The 23,528-nt window shown below is 40.0% G+C and overlaps 2 protein-coding genes across 4 annotated transcripts in view; one reads left to right on the forward strand and one right to left on the reverse strand.

Annotated features, from left to right (window-relative positions):
- The window catches only part of SMIM10L1 (small integral membrane protein 10 like 1), a 282,294-nt gene that overhangs the window by 190,565 nt on the left and 68,201 nt on the right, over positions 1-23,528 (forward strand). The window lies entirely within an intron of this gene.
- On the reverse strand, positions 36-2,615 carry LOC129049287 (basic salivary proline-rich protein 1-like). Its single transcript, XM_054527779.2, has 2 exons — positions 2,488-2,615; positions 36-1,125 (listed from the first exon to the last, which is right to left on the reverse strand). The coding sequence occupies exons 1-2, from the start codon at positions 2,575-2,577 to the stop codon at positions 46-48; spliced, it is 1,170 nt and encodes a 389-aa protein (XP_054383754.1). The 5' UTR covers positions 2,578-2,615; the 3' UTR covers positions 36-45.

The following is a 23,528-nucleotide window of genomic DNA, read 5'->3' on the forward strand; positions in this document are numbered from 1 at the left end:
TTGGTGAAGAATAAAGTGGAATCATACCTGTCACTGAATCCTAGATTACTGGGGAGGCTGTCCCTGGGGAGGTCTGGAAGGTCTGCCCCCTTGAGGAGGGGGTGGTGGTCCCTGGGGCTGTCCAGCAGGAGGTGCCCGGGGCTGCCGGGGATTGCCTCCTGCTGGAGGTGGGGGACCTTGAGGATTGTTGCCTCCTGGTGGGGGTGGTCCTTGTGGCTTTCCTGGAGGAGGTGGGGGACCTTGGGGCTGGTTGCCTCCTTGTGGGGGTGGTCCTTGTGGCTTTCCTGGAGGAGATCGGGAACTTCGGGACTTACTGCCTCCTTGTGGGGGTGGTCCTTGTGGCTTTCCTGGAGGAGGTGGGGGACCTTGGGGCTGGTTGCCTCCTTGTGGGGGTGGTCCTTGTGGCTTTCCTGGAGGAGGTGGGGGACCTTGGGGCTGGTTGCCTCCTTGTGGGGGTGGTCCTTGTGGCTTTCCTGGAGGAGATCGGGAACTTCGGGACTTGCTGCCTCCTTGTGGGGGTGGTCCTTGTGGCTTTCCTGGAGGTGGGGGACCGGGAGGTTTGTTGCCTCCTTGTGGGGGTGGTCCTTGTGGCTTTCCTGGAGGAGGTGGGGGACCTTGGGGCTGGTTGCCTCCTTGTGGGGGTGGTCCTTGTGGCTTTCCTGGAGGAGATCGGGAACTTCGGGACTTGCTGCCTCCTTGTGGGGGTGGTCCTTGTGGCTTTCCTGGAGGTGGGGGACCTGGAGGTTTGTTGCCTCCTTGTGGGGGTGGTCCTTGTGGCTTTCCTGGAGGAGGTGGGGGACCTTGGGGCTGGTTTCCTCCTTGTGGGGGTGGTCCTTGTGGCTTTCCTGGAGGAGATCGGGAACTTCGGGACTTGCTGCCTCCTTGTGGGGGTGGTCCTTGTGGCTTTCCTGGAGGTGGGGGACCGGGAGGTTTGTTGCCTCCTTGTGGGGGTGGTCCTTGTGGCTTTCCTGGAGGAGGTGGGGGACCTTGGGGCTGGTTGCCTCCTTGTGGGGGTGGTCCTTGTGGCTTTCCTGGAGGAGAAAGAGACAAGAGAAAGACAGAGTAAAAGCCCACACAAGATTCACTGAATAGCTGCAGTAAATTTTTATCAGATTGGGTAACAAGCTGAGAGGAAACACACAAAAATGGGACCAAGACATTAATTTCTTTGCATTTTCAGTGAAGACATAGAACTCTGGAGTGGAGCGCTGGGGAAGAACAAAGCAGTTGAGGGCCTCTCAGTATAAAGAGGAGACAGAATGAGGATGCTGCCCATTTCTGTCATCTCCCAGCAGGCACTCCTGGCCGGGGAGATAAGGCAACCCACTCCTGTTGTCATCTAAGCCAAGCATCTCTGCCATTCAATGTGGTGGCCTGCTCATGATGCCCAGAATCAAGCTTGCATGAAGAGTGCCTATATTATTAGGGGCACTAACATTAATCAATTCCTGAAAGGAAAGTTTTGGTAAGACGAAACTGGAGAACTAATCCATTCATAAGCAGAAAAAGATAGTCAAAACAGATTGAGAATGAATTGGGATTTACCTGATATTAGGGAGGGAGATTCTTCCTGGCTGACATCTAGAAGAGAAGCATAGGATGATGGGAAAAGTTACATCTCAAACCTTTCAAGACTCACAAGTGTTCTACAGGGAAAAGGGTCTTCTCACCACACCCCATGCATCCCCTAAGTTAACTCATCAGCCACCATCTGCAAAGCTGCTGGAAGGGGAGGAAGGTATAAGGGGAGACAGGGTTGTTACGACGGAGCAACACCCATGAACTGAACATAGAAGAGCCCCTTTTTTCTCTCCCTAGCATCCCTTAAGACTTAATGCTAATTTAGTTTACACATGCCAGGTACTTCAATGTGATACTTTGGTGTTCTTATGCCCTCCATCTCCTATAAATACATTGCTTATGTTCACATGCCTTCTCAATTGGGGTAACCAGAAGTAATCACTTCAATACAATCTTACCCATACCACTGCCAGCACATTGAAATACTGCATGTAAGGGAGGGACAAATGACAATGATTGGCTCTGATACTTCTGTATCTCTAGTTAAACAGAGACAAGTGTTCCATCCAATTCTCTGTCTCTGCAGTATCTCTGAGGTGTGTTTATCGCCATCATCAATGCTGATCCACCATACAGCAAGGCCACCTTCATCCCTATGTACTTACTGAGATCAGTTTAGGATCTTCACAGCTGGACTTCCATGAATCTGCCTTGCATTCTCTACTGCGTCCTTCACAGCACAGTTCTATCTCTCTATAAATGCAAATCTTACCTTCTCATTTCCCTGGAACAAATTCTTTATTGGATTTCATTGTACATTAAATAAATTAGAAACCCTTACTGTGGAATGAGGGCACAACAGGTCTCCTGATCCTAGGCATGAAAATTCTGCAGCCCCATCTGTGTTTTCATTCTCCTCTCTTCCCCGTAATTACCATTATCACCTCCTAAGCCCCAAGCAGTCACCACATCTTCTCCCCCTTCTGTTTTACCTTCGTTTAAGTTCTCAGCTGAGCTCAGGGCCAGCAGGGCCACTGACAGCAGAATCACCAGCATCTTGCGGGAGGCTCTGGGGTTGCTCCCAACTCTGTGCTGGGAGGAACATGGTAACTCCCTTTATAAAGAGGAGCAGAACAGTGGCACCTTTGAGCTCCACACTGGGTGGGCCTCACCACCTCAGAGACTGGGTTCTGCTTTGCTAACTGCCGGTCAGGTGTATCCCTTATTTTTCTTTGAAACTCTAGCCCAGAGAGATGAGTTGGATAGGATATGTTGTTAGTGTCTTATTTCCAGAAGGTACAACTATGGCTTGAACAATGCTTTTGAAGGAACTGTGTCCAAGCCATCAGCACTGTGTCATCATTGAACTTTAGATATCATTAGAGTTTCAATCTTTTAGGTAACACTATCATCCACTTTCCACTGTGCTATTTATTTCTGTTTATGTGCATGTGAGCAGCGATGCTACAGCCAGCAGTGAAGATGGTCAATATCTCTGGATCTTTTTATGCCCTATTTCCATCTCTTGTGATGTGTGTGTACAGATATTTTCATATTTGATGTGATAAAGATGGTTTCTGCTATCTGTGAGATGTGTGAGGACAGCATACTCCTGTGCACACATAGATGACAGAAAGCTGCCCCACAGCCTGCTCAGGCTATGGCTATTGTTCAAGTTTCTATGGATCTCACTCAGCTCAGGCAAGGCTTGGTCCTGTACACACAGGAAGTCTAAAATTTTTTATTCTAAAATATTTTTAGGGGTTATTAATGCTAAGTGGACACAGAAACCACCAGGAAATTTCTCGACCTGAGGAAACTGAACACATAGTTCTGTGAGGGAGCCATGCAATGTCACATCGCTAAAATTTCCTTCATCCTCATCCCTTTCTCTAGAATATTCTAAAAAATTCACCCACTGCTTCATTTCTTTTAGGAATTATATAAAATTCCTACCACTTATAATTAAGTGGCCACAATTCTACATTCAAATGAGATAATCAGATACCACCATCAAAGCATCAATTGCATTGAATTGGTTTTCTTGGTTTAGTCAATATTTGTGTTATCTGTTTTCTCAGATTCTTCTTCCACAAGGAGGATTTTTTTCTACAATATTCTGATATGCATTCCTCCCCATGTTCTTTCTAGTACTTCTTTATTCATATTTTATTTTCTGAGTCAAGCTCATTATGTGTATTTTTTATGTAGCTGGATTTTCCCCATGAATTTGGTGAGATTTCCTTTATTTAATCTTCTACATAGTAGGAGATAGTACTCCTAACCAGCTTTTTTCATTCCTGTCTGTGTAATTTCACCATAAATATTGTGTTTCCAAAAAGCCCTATCAGAGTCCTGCATTGTTAGACCTTCTTTTAGCTGCTGGTACTTCTCTTATATCTGGTAAATCCCTGCTCATCAGTTCGTGGAATATACAGGTTAATCAGTATTAACAGCTGCTATTTACCGCTTAGACCTTCCATGTGTCTTGTGTAATTCTTCACATTTTGTGAATGGCTGGTGGTAATCTGAGGACAGCTTGGTTGGAGGTATATTTGGGGTAGAGAGGGTATATGACAGTAAATCCTAAAGACAGGCCTCTTGACCATTGTGGATGAGTGGATCCTGGGCTGTGCACATGAGGGTCTGGTCTGGCCCTTCTGAAGGGTTGCAGATAATAGTACAGGGAGACTTCCTAATATAAAAGGCTTTGCTACGCATAACTTTGCCCTTGCAAGGGAACCAGGCAGATTGGTATTTTCCCTGGCATAAATATATATGTACTTCAAAGGGGAATACATTACTAATTGGCAATTCTTTCTGGCTTTATGGAAAGTGGATTGGTTCTAGCTGAGCTTCATGAGTTTTATCTTAGGCAGAGAGTAGTTGCTTGGTCCCAGCAGATCCCACTGTATTGTTGAGATTTGTGTCTCTGATCTCACAGACACTGTTTTCCATAGGAACTGGAGATGAGCAATCCTGCCTAGGTGGCTTAAGTTAGACCATCAGGTGGCAAAGTCATGTCAGAGACAAGGAGCAACAAAGAGGCCAGGATGACATTGTCTGTTTATGTCACTAACTGAGGTTGCTGCAGCCTGATGCAAGACAGACTTCCCTTTGGCAGGAGAGTACAGGAAGACAACAGAAATGCCCCTAAAGGTCACTCATTTCAGGCTCTTTCCCTGATCTTCTCCAATGTCAGCAATGAGTAAAGATTTTCAGGAAAGCATAAATATCAGCTATGCACTCACCAGACAAAACAAAAAAGAGGTGATGGAAATGTGGAAAGGGACACTCTGTGTGAGTGAGGGTGGGTGGAAGAGAGAAGCAGGACTGCAGCAGGAGCTTGGGCACCTAGACGTGAGTGGCAGCCCTCAGCACTCCACTTGCCTTCTAATATCCATGTTCATATTCTGAGGTCCTGAACGAACAGTCTTCAACATATGAAATTTTAGGAAACACAATTCAGCTCTCATAACAGCTCCCAACCTTTTCTAAGTCAAGGGTTCAGTGGTTCAAAATTCCTCACTCCCTTCAGGCACTGCCCTTTAGCAAATCAAGTTGCCTCCACTTTCAACACTCATCCCAAATACAACCACTTGCATAATCTTTACTAGAAGGTGATAGTTCAGGCCATGATACTCTCTCCTGAAGGACTTTAATATCCTCAGCTGCTCTTGGTAACATTCCTACCCCAGCACATCCCATATCCGTTCCCCTCACATCAGTCAGAGAAGACATTTATGCAGCCAAAAAACACATGAAAAAATGTTCATCATCACTGGCCATCACAGAAATGCAAATCAAAACCACAATGAGATACCATCTCACACCAGTTAGAATGGTGATCATTAAAAAGTCAGGAAACAACAGATGCTGGAGAGGATGTGGAGAAATAGGAACACTTTTACACTGTTGGTGGGACTGTAAACTAGTTCAACCATTGTGGAAGTCAGTGTGGCGATTCCTCAGGGATCTAGAACTAGAAATACCATTTGACCCAGCCATCCCATTACTGGGTATATACCCAAAGGATTATAAATCATGCTGCTATAAAGACACATGCACACATATGTTTATTGTGGCACTATTCACAATAGCAAAGACTTGGAACCAACCCAAATGTCCAGCAACAATAGACTAGATTAAGAAAATGTGGCACATATACACCATGGAATACTATGCAGCCATAAAAAATGAGGAGTTCATGTTCTTTGTAGGGACATGGATGAAACTGGAAATCGTCATTCTCAGCAAACTATCACAAGGACAAAAGCCAAACACCGCATGTTCTCACTCATAGGTGTTAATTCAACAATGAGAACACATGGACACAGGAAGGGGAACATCACACACCAGGGACTATTGTGGGGTGGGGAGACGGGGGAGGGATAGCATTAGGAGATATATCTAATGTTAAATGATGAGTTAATGGGTGCAGCACACCAACATGGCACATGTATACATATGTAAAAAACCTGCACGTTGTGCACATGTACCCTAAAACTTAAAGTATAACAATAATAAAATTTTAAAAAACAAACTAGGAATTAGATCATAACACTTTTGTGCTTCAAATGCTCTTAGGATTTTCTTCTGCAGTTGTAATAAGATAAAAGTTTCATGTCTCAGCTCTCTCACTACCGCACATCTCCCTCTTTTTGAAGACGTGGAAGCCCTGTGAATGGAACAGAAAACAGAATCTTCCTCAACTTACTGTGTTCATTGGGTAAACCAACCATTCTGATAACACAGTTTTGTTTGAGAATTCAGCTTTGTTTTGACTTTTCTAAAAACTTTGGTTACATTAGTAGGATCTTCATCTTCACATTTTTATTTGATGTTGATGCTCTCTAGTATATATATATTTCACAATTATTTGAGCTTATTTATAATCTTTCCATTTATCCTAGCAAAGGCTGATTATAATAGAAAACATTTCTTCAGCATTTACTATATGATATTCGATCTTCAGAACCATCATATTAGGGAGGTGTGATTATTATTATTATCTTAATTTTGTAGATGAGGTGACTTAGGTGCGTGACCAAGTTTATATAAAGATAGTAAGTGGAACGGAAGGCAGTCAGTTCTCAGAGCTGAGTTCTTGCCTACTGTGCTCCAGTGGTTACTTGCTCTTCATTCATTCATTTCTTTACAAGAAAGTGAAAGGAAATGAGATTCAGAGAACAAAAACAAGTTTCTCTTAGAATATTTTCAAGGTTAAATTTTCCTGAGATGTTAACAGCTGAGGTGATTAAAAATATATTTTCCTTAGTAAACATGTTTGTTTGAAATCATAATCCCATTTAAATATATTCTAGTCTTCTGCTTTATCCCTTGCATTTATATAAAGACACTCAGAGGAATTAATTCCTTTTTTTTTCTAATTACAAAACCCTGTCAATGTAGATCCTGTATGTACTTCCTTAATCCATGCTACATGCGTTTTTCTTGGGTGGCATATTAGCATTGACAAAATTTCTGTATGCCCTTTTAAATTGACTAAATTTGATCCTTCTAATCACAATGGATCTAAAATTCTAGAAATCCAAGAGGGAGCCTTGTCAGATAGTTGTCTAAGAGACGATAAATTATATACCACTTACATAGCTTTCAGTCTTCTTCATGAAGATGTCGCCTGTGTCTTGACCCCAGAGCTGGTGTTCCACCCTCAGTGATTGGGGCTGTAGAAGGCATTGGTCATCAGCCTAAGGTCAAGTATCTGTAGCCTCATCACACCACTATTATCACAATGTCAGAGTGTATTCTTCACCTTTCAGTTAAACATTCTATCAGTTCATAGAGAAGTACAATCGCAACTTATCTCATAAGAAATACAAAGCAATGTATGTCACCCTCATATTTTTCTGATCATGTACAAAGTCGGTAAGCTGATAGGAATTTCATTAAAGTGATTAATCAATGACTCACTTATTAAACAGATAAACCTGTACCTATCTCTTACAAAAGATGTTGTCTCCTCTGCTTAAGAACCACAAATTATTATTGCATCTCATTGATTTTGAAGTCCACATGTATGCATATTTATCATCTTGGAAATTGTTTTTAAAATATGATCACAACAGAATCATTCATCTAATGTTTTCTTCTTACAATGCTACCTTGACATCCTCTCTTGAAGGGGTGAAATCTGTTTTTACCCCCTTGTAGCTTGAGTAGAACTTCATTACTGCCATGACCAGTAGATTATATCAGAAGTGATACTTTGTGACTTTTGAGTCTGTATCATAGAAATGCCAAGAAATTCCAAATTGTTCTTTATGGAACCTGCCACATGCTGTGAGGAAGTCTGTGCTGTGAGACAAAGATAGAACATTCATTTTAAAAATGATTGGATACAAAATTGTCTCTAAACAATATTCAATAACCGAGTTTGTTTCAGTGACCCAATTGCTATCTATATCACATATTATATTTCTACACATGCATGGCTACATAGCTAAAGATTTATGGATTATTCCTTTCTATCTTGCGTAGTGATGTTTCAGATGCCTTAGCTCTTCTAGTACTTACAATAACACTTTGAGGATTTTTTGCATTTATTTTCACTTTTCAAAGGTAGAAATAAAATCTTAATGTGATTGAGTGACTTTCCCTAAGATATACACTTCATAGGGAACAGCAAAAGACAAAGAAAGGAAAGAGACAGACAGAGAGAGAGACAGAGAGAGAGAAATGAGTGAATGACCTTATTCATGAGAAAAATATAAAATACCTAGGAACAAATAGCAAGAAATTCACAGGATTCACTTGAAGAAGAATGATCAAACTTTGATGCAGAATATGCACTAAAATGTATATACATGTAAATTTCTGCACATGAAAATGCTATATTCAAATAGGACTAATTTTCTAGGTGTTCTGGTGAAAATTGCACAACAGTCCCCTCTTCATGTCTGAGTTTGGCTTTGCTCATTCACAAACTCTGTTATTTTTCTATTTGTCATTCCAATTCCACAGTTTTGTTTACATTTATTGTTTATTGTCATCTCTTCTTTCATTCTCCTCAATCTTGGGTATTAATTTTCTCAGTGCTTCTTTATTGTAATTTTGTTTGGACATTGGGAAAGAGCAGAAATCAGTCCATGTGTTCAATGCACTGTGCATTCCAATACCCTGAGTCTAGAGAGAAATTCCTTATCACAGTTTATAGCAGGTTCTACAGATGATCTTTTTGTTTATGACTCTTTCTATATAAGTGTGTTCAAGTGACTTTACAGACAGACTGCTATTACCTGTGTTCCTCATTTTATCAGAAGAATCTGCTGCTGTCTTTTCTTCCCTGACTGCATTAAATGTAACATGACCATGACTTGATAATCACATGCTTATTTTTTACAAATTTATTGAGTAAACATTTAGCAACAATCTTAAATGTTGAATACATTTTAATACTCTAATACTCTAACAAATATAATTTTAAAAAACAAATGTACATTGTTTCAAGTCTATTACTTGTCCATCTTTGGAACTGCCAAAGCAAATCTCTCCATATTATAAAAAAAAAACTTTGTGACTTTTAGTAAACAGACATAGAGGCAGAATTTTATGATATGATACGTAAAGAGTTTGTATTTATCTTACATTTTTACTAACCTTATTTTTTAGCTAAGCTTTTCTCTATATTTGCATTTTCTTGATTGAAACATGCCTTTGTACATTTTTATTGTGCAATTAAAGGTTTATTTAACTAGTCAACCTAACAACATTGAAATATGGTTTTTATCAGATTGGAATGATCTACAAAGCTTCTGAAGCTTGAACTTTGGGGTCCTTCAAGTGCACAGGCCCTTTCCAAGACAGTGTTTAGAGTGAACAGAATACAAAGAGATTTAGAAGGTTTGTGAAGTAGCAGTGGTCTTCTTTATGCCAATTCCTTTACTCAAGCCTTTATGTATTTTTCTGTCTTCCACTGACCCATGGGGATCATAAGATTTCAAGACTTTCTCCTCCCTAAAACAAATTCCAATCGTTTGAGGGATATCTGATTTTTTTCTGAAAAGAAGACTGGGAATACCTATAGAAGCAAATTTCTAAATAATCTGATTCTTATGTCTACAAATAATGGGTATCTTCCAGCACCACTCTAAATGTACTGTGGGACTGCAGATTATACATGGAGGAATCTAAAGAGTGTACTGTAGTGGTGACTGAAGGGCCTATTGAAATGAGGTATGGCTATAGATTCTTGCTCTTCCACTAGTTTTTCCCTTGAAGAACATACTCCCTGCAGAATGGCACCTTCCATTAGTATTTGTAGTGTTTCTACCTCTAAGCATGGAAGGAATGGTCAATGATACAAATGCTTTCTTTCCTTTACAACTTACAGCGGGGTAAGGAAAATTCTCATGTTTGACTATAAAAGCAAGGGCAGCTTCATGGCCCTAATCCATTTGGGCATTTCTGCTAGTGTCCTGGATCCATCTGTCTCCACATCTGTGTATCCAGAGGTGGTGCTGACTGTGGCAATTACCAACTCATGGATGTTCTTTGATTTTTAATAGGAAGAGTCATTTCCCCAGAGGTTTTCTCTTTAAATGAAGACATTCCATCCCTGATTTCTAGGACATACCACTGTTGTTTATTCTGAATAATCCATAACTGGAACACCATGTAAGGCCATAGATTTTTGTATTCTTTCTTTATTCCAGCTCTTTGGTTTTCCTTGGGAGGGATTCTATGGCAGACTTACTAAGTGAGACTCTGGAACTCTGCCCCCATTTTGTACCCTTCTCCCCCAGGCATCTTGTTCGCTTAGCTGAGTACACTCTTGGGGAGAAGAGAGAATATGGTGGTAGCTCATGAGGACATGTCCAGTTTGCATCCACAGCCTAAGACTCAACTGAATAAACACCTGAATTTTAAGTCTCCCTAAAGCTGTGCAACAGCTTTGGGGGATCTTTAACCCTTTACCTCCCTTTATCTTTGGAATGGAGCAAAAACTAAAAGTGTTACATGGTAACTTTGTTTCAATTCTACCACCTGGTACTCAGTTTACAACCATTTCCCAATCCTACTTCTTAATGAGCTATATAAAAGGAGAAGATTTATTGACCATTTGTCATACATTTTGGTCAACATGCCAGCTATTGATATGTATTTTTTACATTATTAACTGAAGAAAATGGATGCCTTTTACAAACTGTTTATAAGATTACTAAACAGAAATACATCCAAAGGAACTAAATTAGGGTTGTACTGTGGAAGCATAATGATTTTCCATCAGAACTCTCATATAAATGCCCTGTTTGATAAGAGAAATGAGCAGGAGCAAGGTCGTGGTGAAGGACTCTCCTGAAGCTTTCCCAGGGATTCGTCTGCTAAAGCTTTGGCTTTCTCAAAATATTCTCAGAATAAGCAGATACTGTCATTCTCCAGAAAGTCAACCAGCAAAATGACTTGAGCTTTCCAATAAACTCTTACCATGACCTTTGTGCTCTCCTCATCCACTTTGTTTTGACTGGAATTCTCCACCCCTTGGTAGCCATTGCTTTGATTGTATTTATTTTCTGGATTTTACTGGTAAAGTCACATGTTGTCTCCTGTTATAAATCATTGAAGATGTGCCTACGGTCTTCATTGCTCATATTTAGGGAAAGTTCTGCTCATCTCTGTACTTGATCTTGGTGACACAGGTTGGGCATCCATGAGTGAAAAGTTTACTAAACTTTGATCATTCCGTTAGGATCATGTAAACTGAACTGAGAAGTCTGCAGTGTTGGCTATTGTGTGTGCTGCTAATCATCACACATCTTCTCTTAGGGTATAAAGAAGATGAATGTATACCTTCCAATATGACATGGGTCATCTGTCACTGTAGGTTTTAGGTTCAACACTGTCTCATACCTTCTTGAAATGAGGAACTCCTCATTGAATTTGTGAACTGCTGACTTCTTCAACCAATGTCAACTTACCATGTGCCAAGTAGGACAACTTTTTGGACACCATCAATGATTTCATCTTCTTCCACCCAAGCTTAACCATAAATTTGATGTTTGTACTCTAATTTTAGAAGAATTCATGCTGCTCTTCTAGGGACTCTTTTGAAATTCCTATCTTATTTTTCTTGAAGCCTCAAACTAGCTCCTGTTGAGACATGTTAGAGCAAGATATTCTAATTTCATTTAGTGCCAAAAAAATTGGAATCCAATCATGGTATTTCTTTTTTTTTTTTTTTTTTTTTTTTTTTTTGACATGGAGTCTTGCTCTGTCACCAGGGCTGGAGCACAGGCTGAAGTGCAGTGGCACGGTCTCTGCTCACTGCAAGTGCCACCTGCCAAGTTTATGCCATTCTCCTGCCTCAGCCTCCCGAGTAGCTGGGACTACAGGCACCCACCACCACACCTGGCTAATTTTTGTATTTTTAGTAGAGACGGGGTTTCAAGGATGGTCTTGATCTCCTGACCTCGTGATCCACCCGCTTTGGCCTCCCAAAGTGCTGGGATTACAGGCATGAGCCACCACACCTGGCCCATTCATGGTATTTCTTAATAGAATATACATTCTCCATCAACATTTTAACAACCCACTCCATATAGGAAGGATCCTAACACAAGAAGGTCTCCTAGAGGTAATTTAGACTTTTCCAGCGGACTGGAAAGATTGGTTTTTTGTTTTTCTTTTAGCATAAATAGGAATGTTTTCTGAAGATGGGATATAATATCAGTGGCCAAATATTCTCTAGCTACATGGAAAGTGTAACGTTTGTAACTGAGATTCACATGCTTCAAGAGAGACACAGAGTCCTTGGGCCTAGCGGGTATTCTGTTGTTATTGAATAATTTTCTCTGGTTTCACCAAACATTATTTGGAAAGAGAAGCTGCCGATGAGCAGTCTGGCCTAGGTAGCTTTTGGTGGCCTGTCAGGTAGGGAAGAAATGCAAGAGAGAAGAAGCAGAGGGGAGTGCCAGGCAGATGTGACTCCTTGTGGGAGTCACTGGGGAAGCTGCAGTTCCAGTTAGAGGCAGGCTACTTCTCATCTACTGAGTACAAGAAGACAAGAGGTGATACTTCCAAATATCACGCCCTATTGCTGACCTTCCCGTATGTCAGAAATACATGAAACAGATTAGCATATCAGGAAGGAGTAAATATCAGGTATCAAGCTACCAGAGACAACCAAAACAGAGGTTACCAAAGAACTGAAGGAGACAATGTCACTTAGGATGAGGTCAAAACAAGAAGCAGGACTGCAGCAAGAGCTTAGGCACTTTTCCATGAGTCAAGGAGCTCAGCAATCCACTTCCCATTTAAAATAAATGTAAACTTACTATGTGCCAAGCAGGACTCTTGATTTCTACCTCCTAAAACCTGCTCTTCCCTGAGTTTCTTCATTTTGTTTCTTCAAAACAAAATATCACAGACTAGGTATTCTTCAACAACAAAAATTCCTTTTCAACACTTCTGGATGCTCAAGTTCCACGATGAAGGTGTCAGCAGGTTCAGTTCTTCTGGGCCCTGCTTGCTTGCCGTCTACATATCTGCCTTCTTGCTGTGTTTCCCATGGGGCTGCTTCTATACATACATAATTCTTGTGTCTCTCCGTGTGCAAATTTCTAGTTCTTATAAGGAATTTCCACTTCTTATAAGGACAGCAATCTTATTAGATTTAGTTCCACTGAAACTCCCTCATTTTAGCTTGATCACTTCTTCTTAGGGCTGTTTTCTAAACACAATCTATTCTAAGGAACAAGAGGTTGGCTGTGGATTTTTGTAGACCTATGCCTATCATATTTCACTAAATATTTGATTATATAGATATCATTTCTTTGGAACTTTGAGCTGTGCGAAGACAACACAAACCTGGCCATTCATGGCTGACAGAAGGTTGGCCCTCAGCCCGGTCAGACCCATACAAATTGTCTAATATTCTCTGGCTCTGGCTCTAGTCAGAAAAGTCTTGATGTTGTAGGATACAGGTGTCTTCATGCATTCTATCATTAATACTCATGGGGAGGTTAAAACAAAGTTGGCCATGAAAACTAACAAGGAGTTCTAGAAATGAACAGAATGATTACACTGTTATTGAATGAGACACCCTATTTCATGTCTTCAAAATTTTTTCCTTGCTCTATCCCTTTGTTAGAATGTTTGATCAGATTTAGTTTGGGCTTTACATATTTTAGGAATTTCTTTTATACGGACTCTTGCTCTGTCACCCAGGCTGGAGTGTGGTTTGTGATCCTGGCTTACAGCATCCTTGAACTCCTGTACTCAGGGGATTCCCCCAGCTTCAGCCTCTTTAGTTACTTGAATTACAGGCTCATGACACCCACCATGCCCATTTATTTTTTTAATGTATTTATTTATATATTTTTGAAGAGATGGTGCCTCACTTTGTTCCTCAGGCTGGTCTTGAACTCCTGACCTCAAGGGATCCTTCCACCTCACTCTTCCAAAGTCCTGGGATACCAGGCATGGGTCACCACATTCAGTCATTCATCTAGGAAAATTTTTTAATCACTCCCACTTATAATGAGTGGCCACAATTATATATTACAATAAGATGATCTGGTACCCACATAAAAGCCTCAAACATATTGCATTGATCTATTTCTTAGTACCTGTGCTATCTGTCTCCCAGATTTTTCTTCCACACAGAACTTTTTTTCATTTTTGCAACATTCTGAAACTAATTTCTCCCGACTCTCTTTCTAAAATGTATTTGTTGACATTTTGTGTTGTAAATCAAATTTCCCTGTGTTTATTTTTCATCTTATATCTGACTCCTTTTTAAATAAAATTTGGTAAAATTTTTTAAATCTAATCTCCTAGGTAAGCATCTATAATTCTTCTTACTCCTTTCTTTTCACTTTTGTTTTTAAAATTTAGATCGACATACTGTGTTTCCAAGGTCCTTTTACTGAGTTTGTGTTAGTAGCTCTCTTTTCATCTGCTGACCTTTCCATTATATCAAGTAGTTCCTGCCCATCTTTCCACCCTTTTCATGGAAAGTGTAGGTGAGTCAGTATCAACAGCTGCCACTTATCATTTCAGGCCTTGAGTAAGTCTTCTACTTTCATTCAGTTTTTGCTCAGGGATAGTGATAACTTCAGGATGACCTTGTTAGAGGTATTGTGTGTGGGTATGTGACTGGACATCCTAAAGACAGGCCACTTGATCAGTTGGATGAGAGGATGCTGTGTTGTACACATAAGAATCTGTTCCTGCTCTTCCAGAAGGGTTTGAGAATACAAGGGGATTTCAAAAAGTTTGTGGAAGAATGTAAATAAAATATGAAAGTAGACAATATACACTTTATTTCTTAACGTTATCTCCATCACATTCAAGAAGTTTGGCAAGTAATGATACAAGAAATTTAGCCTATCTACAAAGAAGTGGGGGCCCTGAGAATTTCACCATATAAATGCAGTCTTTTCACATTATTAACTGAAAAAAACAGAGGACACTTTAAAGATATTTTAATATTAGAATAAAAGAAGTTCAAAGATACTGCATCAGTACTGTAAGTTGGATGCCTAATGATTTTCTTTTTTTTCTTTTCTGTTTTATTTTCATAGGTTGGGGAACAGGTCGTGTTTGGTTATGTATATAAGTTCTTTAGTGGTGATTTGTGAGATTTTGGTGCACCCATCACCCAGGCAGTATACACTGCACCCAATTTGTAGTCTTTTATCCCTCACCTCTTTCCGACTCTTTCCCCCTGAGTTCCCAAAGTCCATTGTGTCATTCTTATGCCTTTGCATCCTCATAGTTTAGCTCCCGTCCATGAGTGAGAACATACGATGTTTGGTTTTCCAGTCCTAAGTTACTTCGCTTAGAATGATAATGTCTACTTATGAAACATTGGAGAAAGTTAGGCAAAACTTTAGCAGATAAATGCCCAGAAAGGCTTTAGCAGAGTCCTTCTCCGTCACAACAAAGCTCCTGCTCATTCCCCTCATGAAACAGGGTCAATTTGCCAGACTTTTTGTGGAAATCACTAGGCATTCACTCTCATCCATTTATCTGCTAAAGATTTCACTTTCTTCAAATTCCAAATTCTTTCATAAGTCAATGTTATCATTCCTTGGCCCTCCCGAAAGTTATCAACCAAAATACCTTGGGCATCCAAACACACTGTTGGCATATTTGGTTTTGTCACATTTATTTAGGCTAGACCACTTCCACCTCTTGGTAGCCATTGCTTTGATTGTGTTTTTCCCTTCAAGTGGCACTGGTAAAGCCACATTTGACCTCCTGTTACAACTCTCCAAAGACATGCTTAGGATCTTTTCTTTTCTTTTCTTCTCCTTCCTATTTCTTTAAATTTTCATTGAATGTTCCGTTCTTCTCTGTAGCTGAATTGGGTACATCAGTTTTGGCCCTCATCAAGTAGATAGTTTGCTCAAGTTTAATTTCTCAATCAGAAAAAATTATGTAATCTAAACCAATTGATCTTCTTCTTCTGCTAGCTCTTGTTTCTGCTGCTAATTATCAGGCCTCTTCAATTAGGCCAAAAGAAGATAAAATTTTTGCCCGTAAGTTGATGTGTATGGTCTGCTGCTGCAAGTTTTACCTTCACCATCATCTCATTGATTCTTAAAGTGAATTATCCATTTTGTGAAGTGATGATTTACTTGTGCACAAATATGTCCTAATGCGTCAGTGATGTCACCATCCCTCCACCCAAGCTTCACCATAAACTTGAATTTGTTTTTTTCTGTTCAGACATGTTGTAACAAGTTAGTACAAATGTATTTTGATACAATAATTGATTATATCCACTCATAATTTTAAAAAATCTTATGTATTTTCTACAAACAGTTTGAAAATCCCTTATATTATTGGAAGCCTTCCTCATACAATGAGGGTTGTTGCAGATTACTCTGCCATTGGCTGGTGATTAGACAGATTGCTGTTTTCCTCCCTCACCCCTTCTGGAACATTATGGATGTTTGCTAAAGAGGAAATATATTACCAGTTAGCAATTCTTCTTTGGCTATGCAATATTAAAACAGTTGTAGTTTGGCTTTATGTGCTTTAGGGGGGCATAAAGTAGTTGCTTGTCCTAGCAGGTGCCCTAATGATATCGGGATGACTGTCATTGGTTTCTACACACACTAATTGGACAGGGAAACTGGAGATGAATGGTACTGCCTAGTGACTTATGGTAGACCTTTTAGTGGGAAAGGAAGATCAGAGGGAGGGAGCAGAGGGGAGTGCCTTGCAGACTTGCCTCATTGCATAGTTTGCTGTAGAAGTCACAGTCCTGGTGAAAGAAAGGCTCCCCTTTGGCTTGGTGAGTACAGGAAGACAGCAGACATTGCCTTCAAATATCACTCAGCTCAGGCCCTTTCTCTGACATTGTCCAATGTCAGCAATGAGTGAAAGAGATTAGTTTGTTAGGGAAGAATAAATATTAACTATGAAATCTCCACACACAAATAAAACAGAGATGACAGAGGAGCTGAAAGAGGCCCTGTCAGTGAGTAAGGATGGGGTTGAAACAAGGAGCAGGCCTGCAGCAGGAGCTCAGGCACCTTTTGGTCAGTTGAAGCTCTCAGCAATCCACTTGCCTTCTAATATGGATGCAAACATAACATTTCCCAAATAAGATTCTTGATTTCTGCATCCTAAATTGCTCTCCCCTGATGTAGTTTGTTATGTCTGCCCTAAAAAAAAACAAAACACACTGTGTAATTTGAACAACAGAAATTGATTTTCTCACACTTCTGGAGGCTCACATTCCATGATCAAAGTGTTAACAGGTTCAGTTCTTCTAAGATGTGTCTTCTTGGATTTGACTTGGCTAATTTAGTTTTTTTGTCTTCAAACACCTCAATCATTTACTTTCTGAAAAATTTTCACAGTCAATAAGGTCTTTTTTCAAATTTTAAATTTATATATGTTGGTTCTGAAATTTCTATTTTATTATTTTCTATAGTTCCTTTTACTGCTGAGAAGCTTTTTCCCATTTATTTTGAGAGTGTTCACATTTACCTCAGAAAAGTTGGCTATAAGAGTGGCTTAAAAGTCCGATCATTTCCATATCCAAGTGGTTTCAAGGTTGTCATGTCTTGAGTATACCCTTCATTAAGAATTGGTCAATTGTTTATGGTTTGTAAAAGTATATTGAGTAATTTTCTATTTTATGCCTCACATAGGCATTTTTCTCTGTTTACAATACACAAAAAGTTCAACAAGGCAAACTTTGGACATTGAAGGGTGGAGGCACTCAGGCTACATCTTGATCCACCCACTGGCTCCACTGGCAAAAGAGTTAATCCCACTGACATTAATCTGCTTGAAGCTTCTATGTGGATGATTCTCCTTGGCTCTTATGAGATAAGAGTATTAGTATTTCACATAATACACACTTATAAAATTAAAAACAACAGAAAAGTGCACTGAATGGGTCCCAAGGGCCTTATCCACAATGTCTTCCTAACTTTTCATGTTTTGTACCCCATTTGCTCAAAGCTCAATTGAACTCAAGCACTTCTTTTTTCTTTTCCACTACAAGAACCACAGAGTTTAACATTTGCTTCTTAGAGGCTATCCCAGTAGCCAGGCAGCCCGCTGTCTTCTGACTGGGAATTTACAGAATGCAGGAAAATGAGGCTGAGTTAGAAAGAGTGACTATACACCCAGCATGCTGGCTCATGACTGGAATCCCGCTACTTTTGGAGGCTGAGATTGGAGGATTGTTGATGTCAGGAATTCAAGATCAGCCTGAACAATATAGCAAGATCTCCCCATGTATAAAACAAAATTTACAAAATCAACCTTGCATGGTGATTTTCAACTGTAGTCCCATTTAATTCAGAGGGTGATCTGGAAGAATTGCTTGATCCCAGGAGTTCAAGACTGCAGTGAGCCATGAATGCACCACTGTACTCCAGCTTAAGTGAGAGAAAAAGTCGCTGTCTCTAAAAAGAAATAATAATACTAATAGTAACAACAATAATAATAAATGACTACTGCAAATGAAAAGCTTTTTTTCCCCTACCTTGGCTTCTAGCCGCAGGGTCTACCTCATTTAAACGCAACTCCAGTGTCTATGGATTCAACAGACTTGCAGTCTCTTCCTTTCTTTCCCCTTATATGACACTGTAGCTCTATCCTGTATCCTCAGCACACCTTCCCCCACTCCAACAGAATAAAATAACATGGTAAATTGAGCAAGTATGGGCAATAGAGCTATAAATATTTATGTTTCTACCCTCCTTGATATTTTTGCAAGATTTGGAGATGGGTATGTAGGGCCTTTAGTCCTTTTTGGGTCAGGGTCATCTCAGGCCCAACCCGAATCCTTAAAGGAACTGAGATCAGAGTACAGGAAAAGAAGTGATAAGAGAGATGTGAACAAAGTGTCTTCATGCAAGTAAGTAAGACACATTTACAGCCTAATTCAAGCATTGTAGTCACAGCCTAAGACTCAACTGAATAAACACATGAATTTTAAGTCTCCCCAAAGGTGTGCAACAGCTTTGGGGCATCTTTAACCCTTTACCTCCTGTTGTCTTTGGAATGGAGCAAAAACTAAAAGTGTTGCATGGGAAGTTTGCTTCAATTCTACCACCTGGTACTCAGTTTACAACCATTTCCCAATCCTACTTCTTAATGAGCTATATAAAAGGAGACAAATTATTGACCATTTGTCATACATTTTGGTCTACATGCCAGCTATTTATATGTATTTTTTACATCATTAAATGAAGAAAAATGAATGCCTTTTACAAATGTTATAAGATTACAAAACAAAAAGAAATGAAAGAAACCATATTAGGGTTGTAATGTGTCCAGAATTAGTTCCTTCCAGTGGGTTCTTGATCTCTCTGACTTCAAGAATGAAGCTGCGGACCCTTGTAGTGAGTGTTACAGTTCTTAAAGATGATGTATCCATAGTTTGTTCCTTCAGATGTTCAGATGTGTCCGGGGTTTCTTCCTTCTGGTGGGTTCTTGGTCTCACTGACTTCAAAAGTGAGGCCGCACACCTTTGCAGTGAGTGTTACAGCTCTTACAGCTGTGTCCAATGTTCTTTGTTCCTCCTGGTGGGTTGATGGTCTCACTGACTTCAAGAATGAAGCTGCAGGACCTCTCAGTGGGTGTTGCAGCTCATAAAGGTAGTGCAGACAAGTGAGCAGCAGCAAGATTTGTTGTGAAGGGCAAAAGAACAAAGCTTCCACAGCATGGAAGGGGACCCGAGCAAGTAGCCATTGCTGGCTAGGTTGGCCAGCTTTTATTCCCTTATTTGGCTCTGCCCACATCCCACTGATTGGTATATTTTACAAAGGGCTGATTGGTCCACTATGCAGAGGGCTGATTTGTCCATTTCACAGGGTGCTGATTGGTGCGTTTGCAATCCTTTAGCTAGACACAGAGTGCTGATTGGTTCATTTTTACAGAGTGCTGATTTGTGCATTCACAATCCTTTAGCTAGACAGAGAGCACTGATTGGTGCATTTTTATAGAGTGCTGATTGGTGCATGTACAATCCTTTAGCTAGACACAGAGGGCTGATGGGTGCATTGTTACAGAGTGTGGATTGGTGCACTTACAATCCTTTAACTAGACCCAGAGCACTGATTGGTGCATTTACAATCATCTAGCTAGTCAGAAAAGTTCTCCAATTCCCCACTGGACCCAGGAAGTCCACCTGGCATCACTTCTCAGTAATGTGAAAGCCTAATAATTTTCCATCAGAACTCTCATATAATTGCCCTATTTGATAAGAGAAATGAGCAGAAGCAAGGTTGTAGTGAAGGACTCTGCTGAAGCTTTCCCAGGGATTCATCTACTAAAGCTTTGGCTTTCTCAAAATATTCTCAGAATAAGCAGATACTGTCATTCTCCAGAAAGTCAACCAGCAAAATGACTTGAGCTTTCCAATAAACTCTTGCCATGACCTTTGTGCTCTCCTCATTCACTTTTGTTTTGACTGGACTTTTCCACCTCTTGGTAGCCATTGCTTTGATTGTATTTGTTTTGTGGATTTTACTGGTAAAGTCACGTGTTATCTCCTCTTATAATTCATTGAAGAAATGCTTACCGTCTTCGTTGTTCCTATTTAAATTTTTAGGGAAAGTTCTGCTCTTGTCTGTACTTGATCTTGGCAACACAGTTTAGGCATCCATTAAGTGAAAAGCTTACTAAATTTTAATCATTCAGTTAGAATCATGTAAACTGAACCAACTGAGAAGTCTGCAGTGTTGGTTATTGTGTGTGCTGCTAATCATCACACCTCTTCTCCTGGGTATAAAGAAGATGAATTTACTCCTTGCAGTGTGATGTGAATCATCTCTCATGATAAGCTTTAGGTTCAACATTGCCTCATTCCTTCTTGAAATGAGGAACTCCTCATTGAATTTGTGAACTGCTGACTTCTTCAACCAATGTCAACTTACCACGTGTCAAGTAGGACAACTTTTTGGACACCATCAATGATTTTGCATACTTCCTCCCAAGCTTCACCATAAATTTGATGTTTGTACTCACTTTAATTTTAGAAGAATTCATGTTGCTCTTGTAGGGGCTCTTTTGAAACTGCTCTCTTATTTTTCTTGATGCCTCCAACTAGCTCCTGTTCAGACATGTTATAGCAAGAGATTATGATTTCATTTTGGTGCCAAAACTTTGGAATCCATTCATGGTGTTTCTTAATAGGATATACATTTTCCTTCAACATTTTAACAACCCTCTGCCTATAGGAAGGCGTCCTGATACAATAAGCTCTACTAGAGGAATTTTCCAGCTCACTAGACAGATTGGTTTCTTGTTTTTCTCCTAGGATAAATGGGAATGTTTTCTGAAGATGGAATATAATACCAGTGGCCAAATATTCTCCAGCTACATGGAAAGGTTAACATTTGTAACTGAGATTCACATTCTTTAAGAGAGGCACAGAGTGCTTGGGCCAGTCTGGTGTCCTGATGTTATTGAATGATTTTCTCTGGTTTCACCAAACATTGTTTGAAAAGGAAGCTGGCAATGAGCAGTCTGGCCTAGGTAGCTTATGGTGGCCCATCAGGAAGGAAAGAAACGGAAGAGAGAAGAAGCAGAGGGGAGTGCCAGGCAGATGTGACTCCTTGTGGGAGTCACTGGGGAAGCTGCAGTACTGGTTGGAGACAGACTTCTCCTTGTCTGTTGAGTACAGCAAGACAAGAGGTGATGCTTCCAAATATCACTCAGCTCATGCCCTGACCTTCTCCTATGTCAGAAATGAGTGAAAGAGATTAGCATATCAGGAAGGAGTAAATTTCAGATATCAAGCTACCAGAGACAACCAAAACAGAGGTTACCAAAGAACTGAAGGAGACACTGTTCCTGATTTAGGATGGGGTCAAAGCAAGGAGCAAGACTGCAACAAAAGCTTAGGCACTTGTCCATGAGTAAAGGACCTCAGCAATCCACTTGCCACTTAAAATAATATGAACTTACCATTTACATTACACTCCTGCGCCAAGCAGGACTCTTAATTTATACCTCCTAAAACGTGTTCTCCCCTGAATTTCTTCATTATAGCTGTCCAAACAAAATATCACAGACTAATATTCTTAAGGAACAGAAATTACTTTCCAACACTTCTGGATGCTCAAGTTCCATGGTGAAGGTGTCAGCAGGTTCAGTTCTTCTGGGCCCTGTCTACTTGGCATCTAGACATCAACTTCTTGCTGTGTCCTCCCATGGGGCTGTGTCTGTGCCTACGTATTTCTTGTGTCTCTCTGTGTGCAAATTTCCAATTCTTATAAGGAATTTCCACTTCTTCTAAGGACACTCATCTTACTGGATTTAGTTCCACTGAAACTCCCTCATTTTAGCTTGATCACCTTCTTAGGGCTGTTTTCTAAACACAATCATATTCTAAGGAACAAGAGGTTAGCTGTGGAATTTTGTATGCCTATGCCTATCATATTTCGCTAAATTTTTGATTATATAGAGATTATGTCTTTGGAACTTTGAGCTATGTGCAGACAACACAAACCTGGCCATTCATGGCTGACAGAAGGTTGGCTCTCATCCTGGTCGGACCCACACAGGTTGTCCAATATTTCTTGGATCTGGCTCCAATCAGAAAAGTCTTGGTGTTGTAGGACACAAGTGTGTTGAAGTATTCCATTATTAATATTCATGGAGAGGTTAAAACAAAGTTACACCCAAAACCTACCAAAGGTATCTAGAAATGAACAGAATGAATACAAGTTCTTGAATGAGCCATCCTACTTCATGTTTTTACGAATTTTTTCTTGTTCTTCTCCTTTATTAGAATGTTTCATAAGATACAGTTTAGGCTTTATGTCTTACAGGATTATATATACATATATAAATATAGGCTCTCGCTCTGTCACCCAGGCTGGAGTGTGGTGTTGTGATCATGGCTTCCAGCATCCTTGAACTCCTGTGCTCAGGGGATTCCCCCCACTTCAACCACTTGAGCTGCTTGAATTACAGGTTCATGACACCCACCATGCCCATTTATTATTTTTAATTTATTTAAAATTTTTTTGAAGAGATGGATCCACAATTTGTTGCTCAGGCTGGTCTTGAACTCCTGGCCTCAAGGGATCCATCCAACTCACCCTCCCAAAGTCCTGGGATAACAAGTATGAGTCACCACATTCAATTGTTCTTCTAGGAAAAATTTTTAATACTCCCACTTATAATGAGTGGCCACAATTATATATTCCAATAAGATAATCAGGAACCCAAATAAAAGCCTCAAGGGTATTGCACTGATCTATTTCTTAATACCTGTTCTATCTGTCTCCCAGATTGTTCTTCCACACAGAATTTTTTTTCATTTTTGCAATATTCTGAAACTAATTACTCCCCACTCTCTTTCTAAAATGTATTTGTTGACATTTTCTTTTCTAAATAATCTTCCCTGTGTTAATTTTTCCTCTTATATCTGGCTTATTTTTTAATAAACTTTCGGAATTTTTTTAAATCGAATCTTCTAAGTCAGCATCTATAATTCTTCTTACTCCTTTCATTTTATGTTTGTTTTTAAAATTTGGATCAATATACTGTATTTCCAAAGT

This window comes from Pongo abelii, chromosome 10 (genome assembly GCF_028885655.2).
Source record: "Pongo abelii isolate AG06213 chromosome 10, NHGRI_mPonAbe1-v2.0_pri, whole genome shotgun sequence".
Lineage (NCBI taxonomy): Eukaryota > Metazoa > Chordata > Mammalia > Primates > Hominidae > Pongo > Pongo abelii.

Bases quoted from the DNA above. Each gene is read 5' to 3' on its own strand.
- LOC129049287 (XM_054527779.2), bottom strand. From the start codon at position 2,577: ATGCTGGTGATTCTGCTGTCAGTGGCCCTGCTGGCCCTGAGCTCAGCT. The intron at 1,126-2,487 runs GTGACTGCTTGG...GTTTCCTCTCAG, and splicing joins CAGAAGGGGGAGAAGATGTG to CTTGTTACCCAATCTGATAA.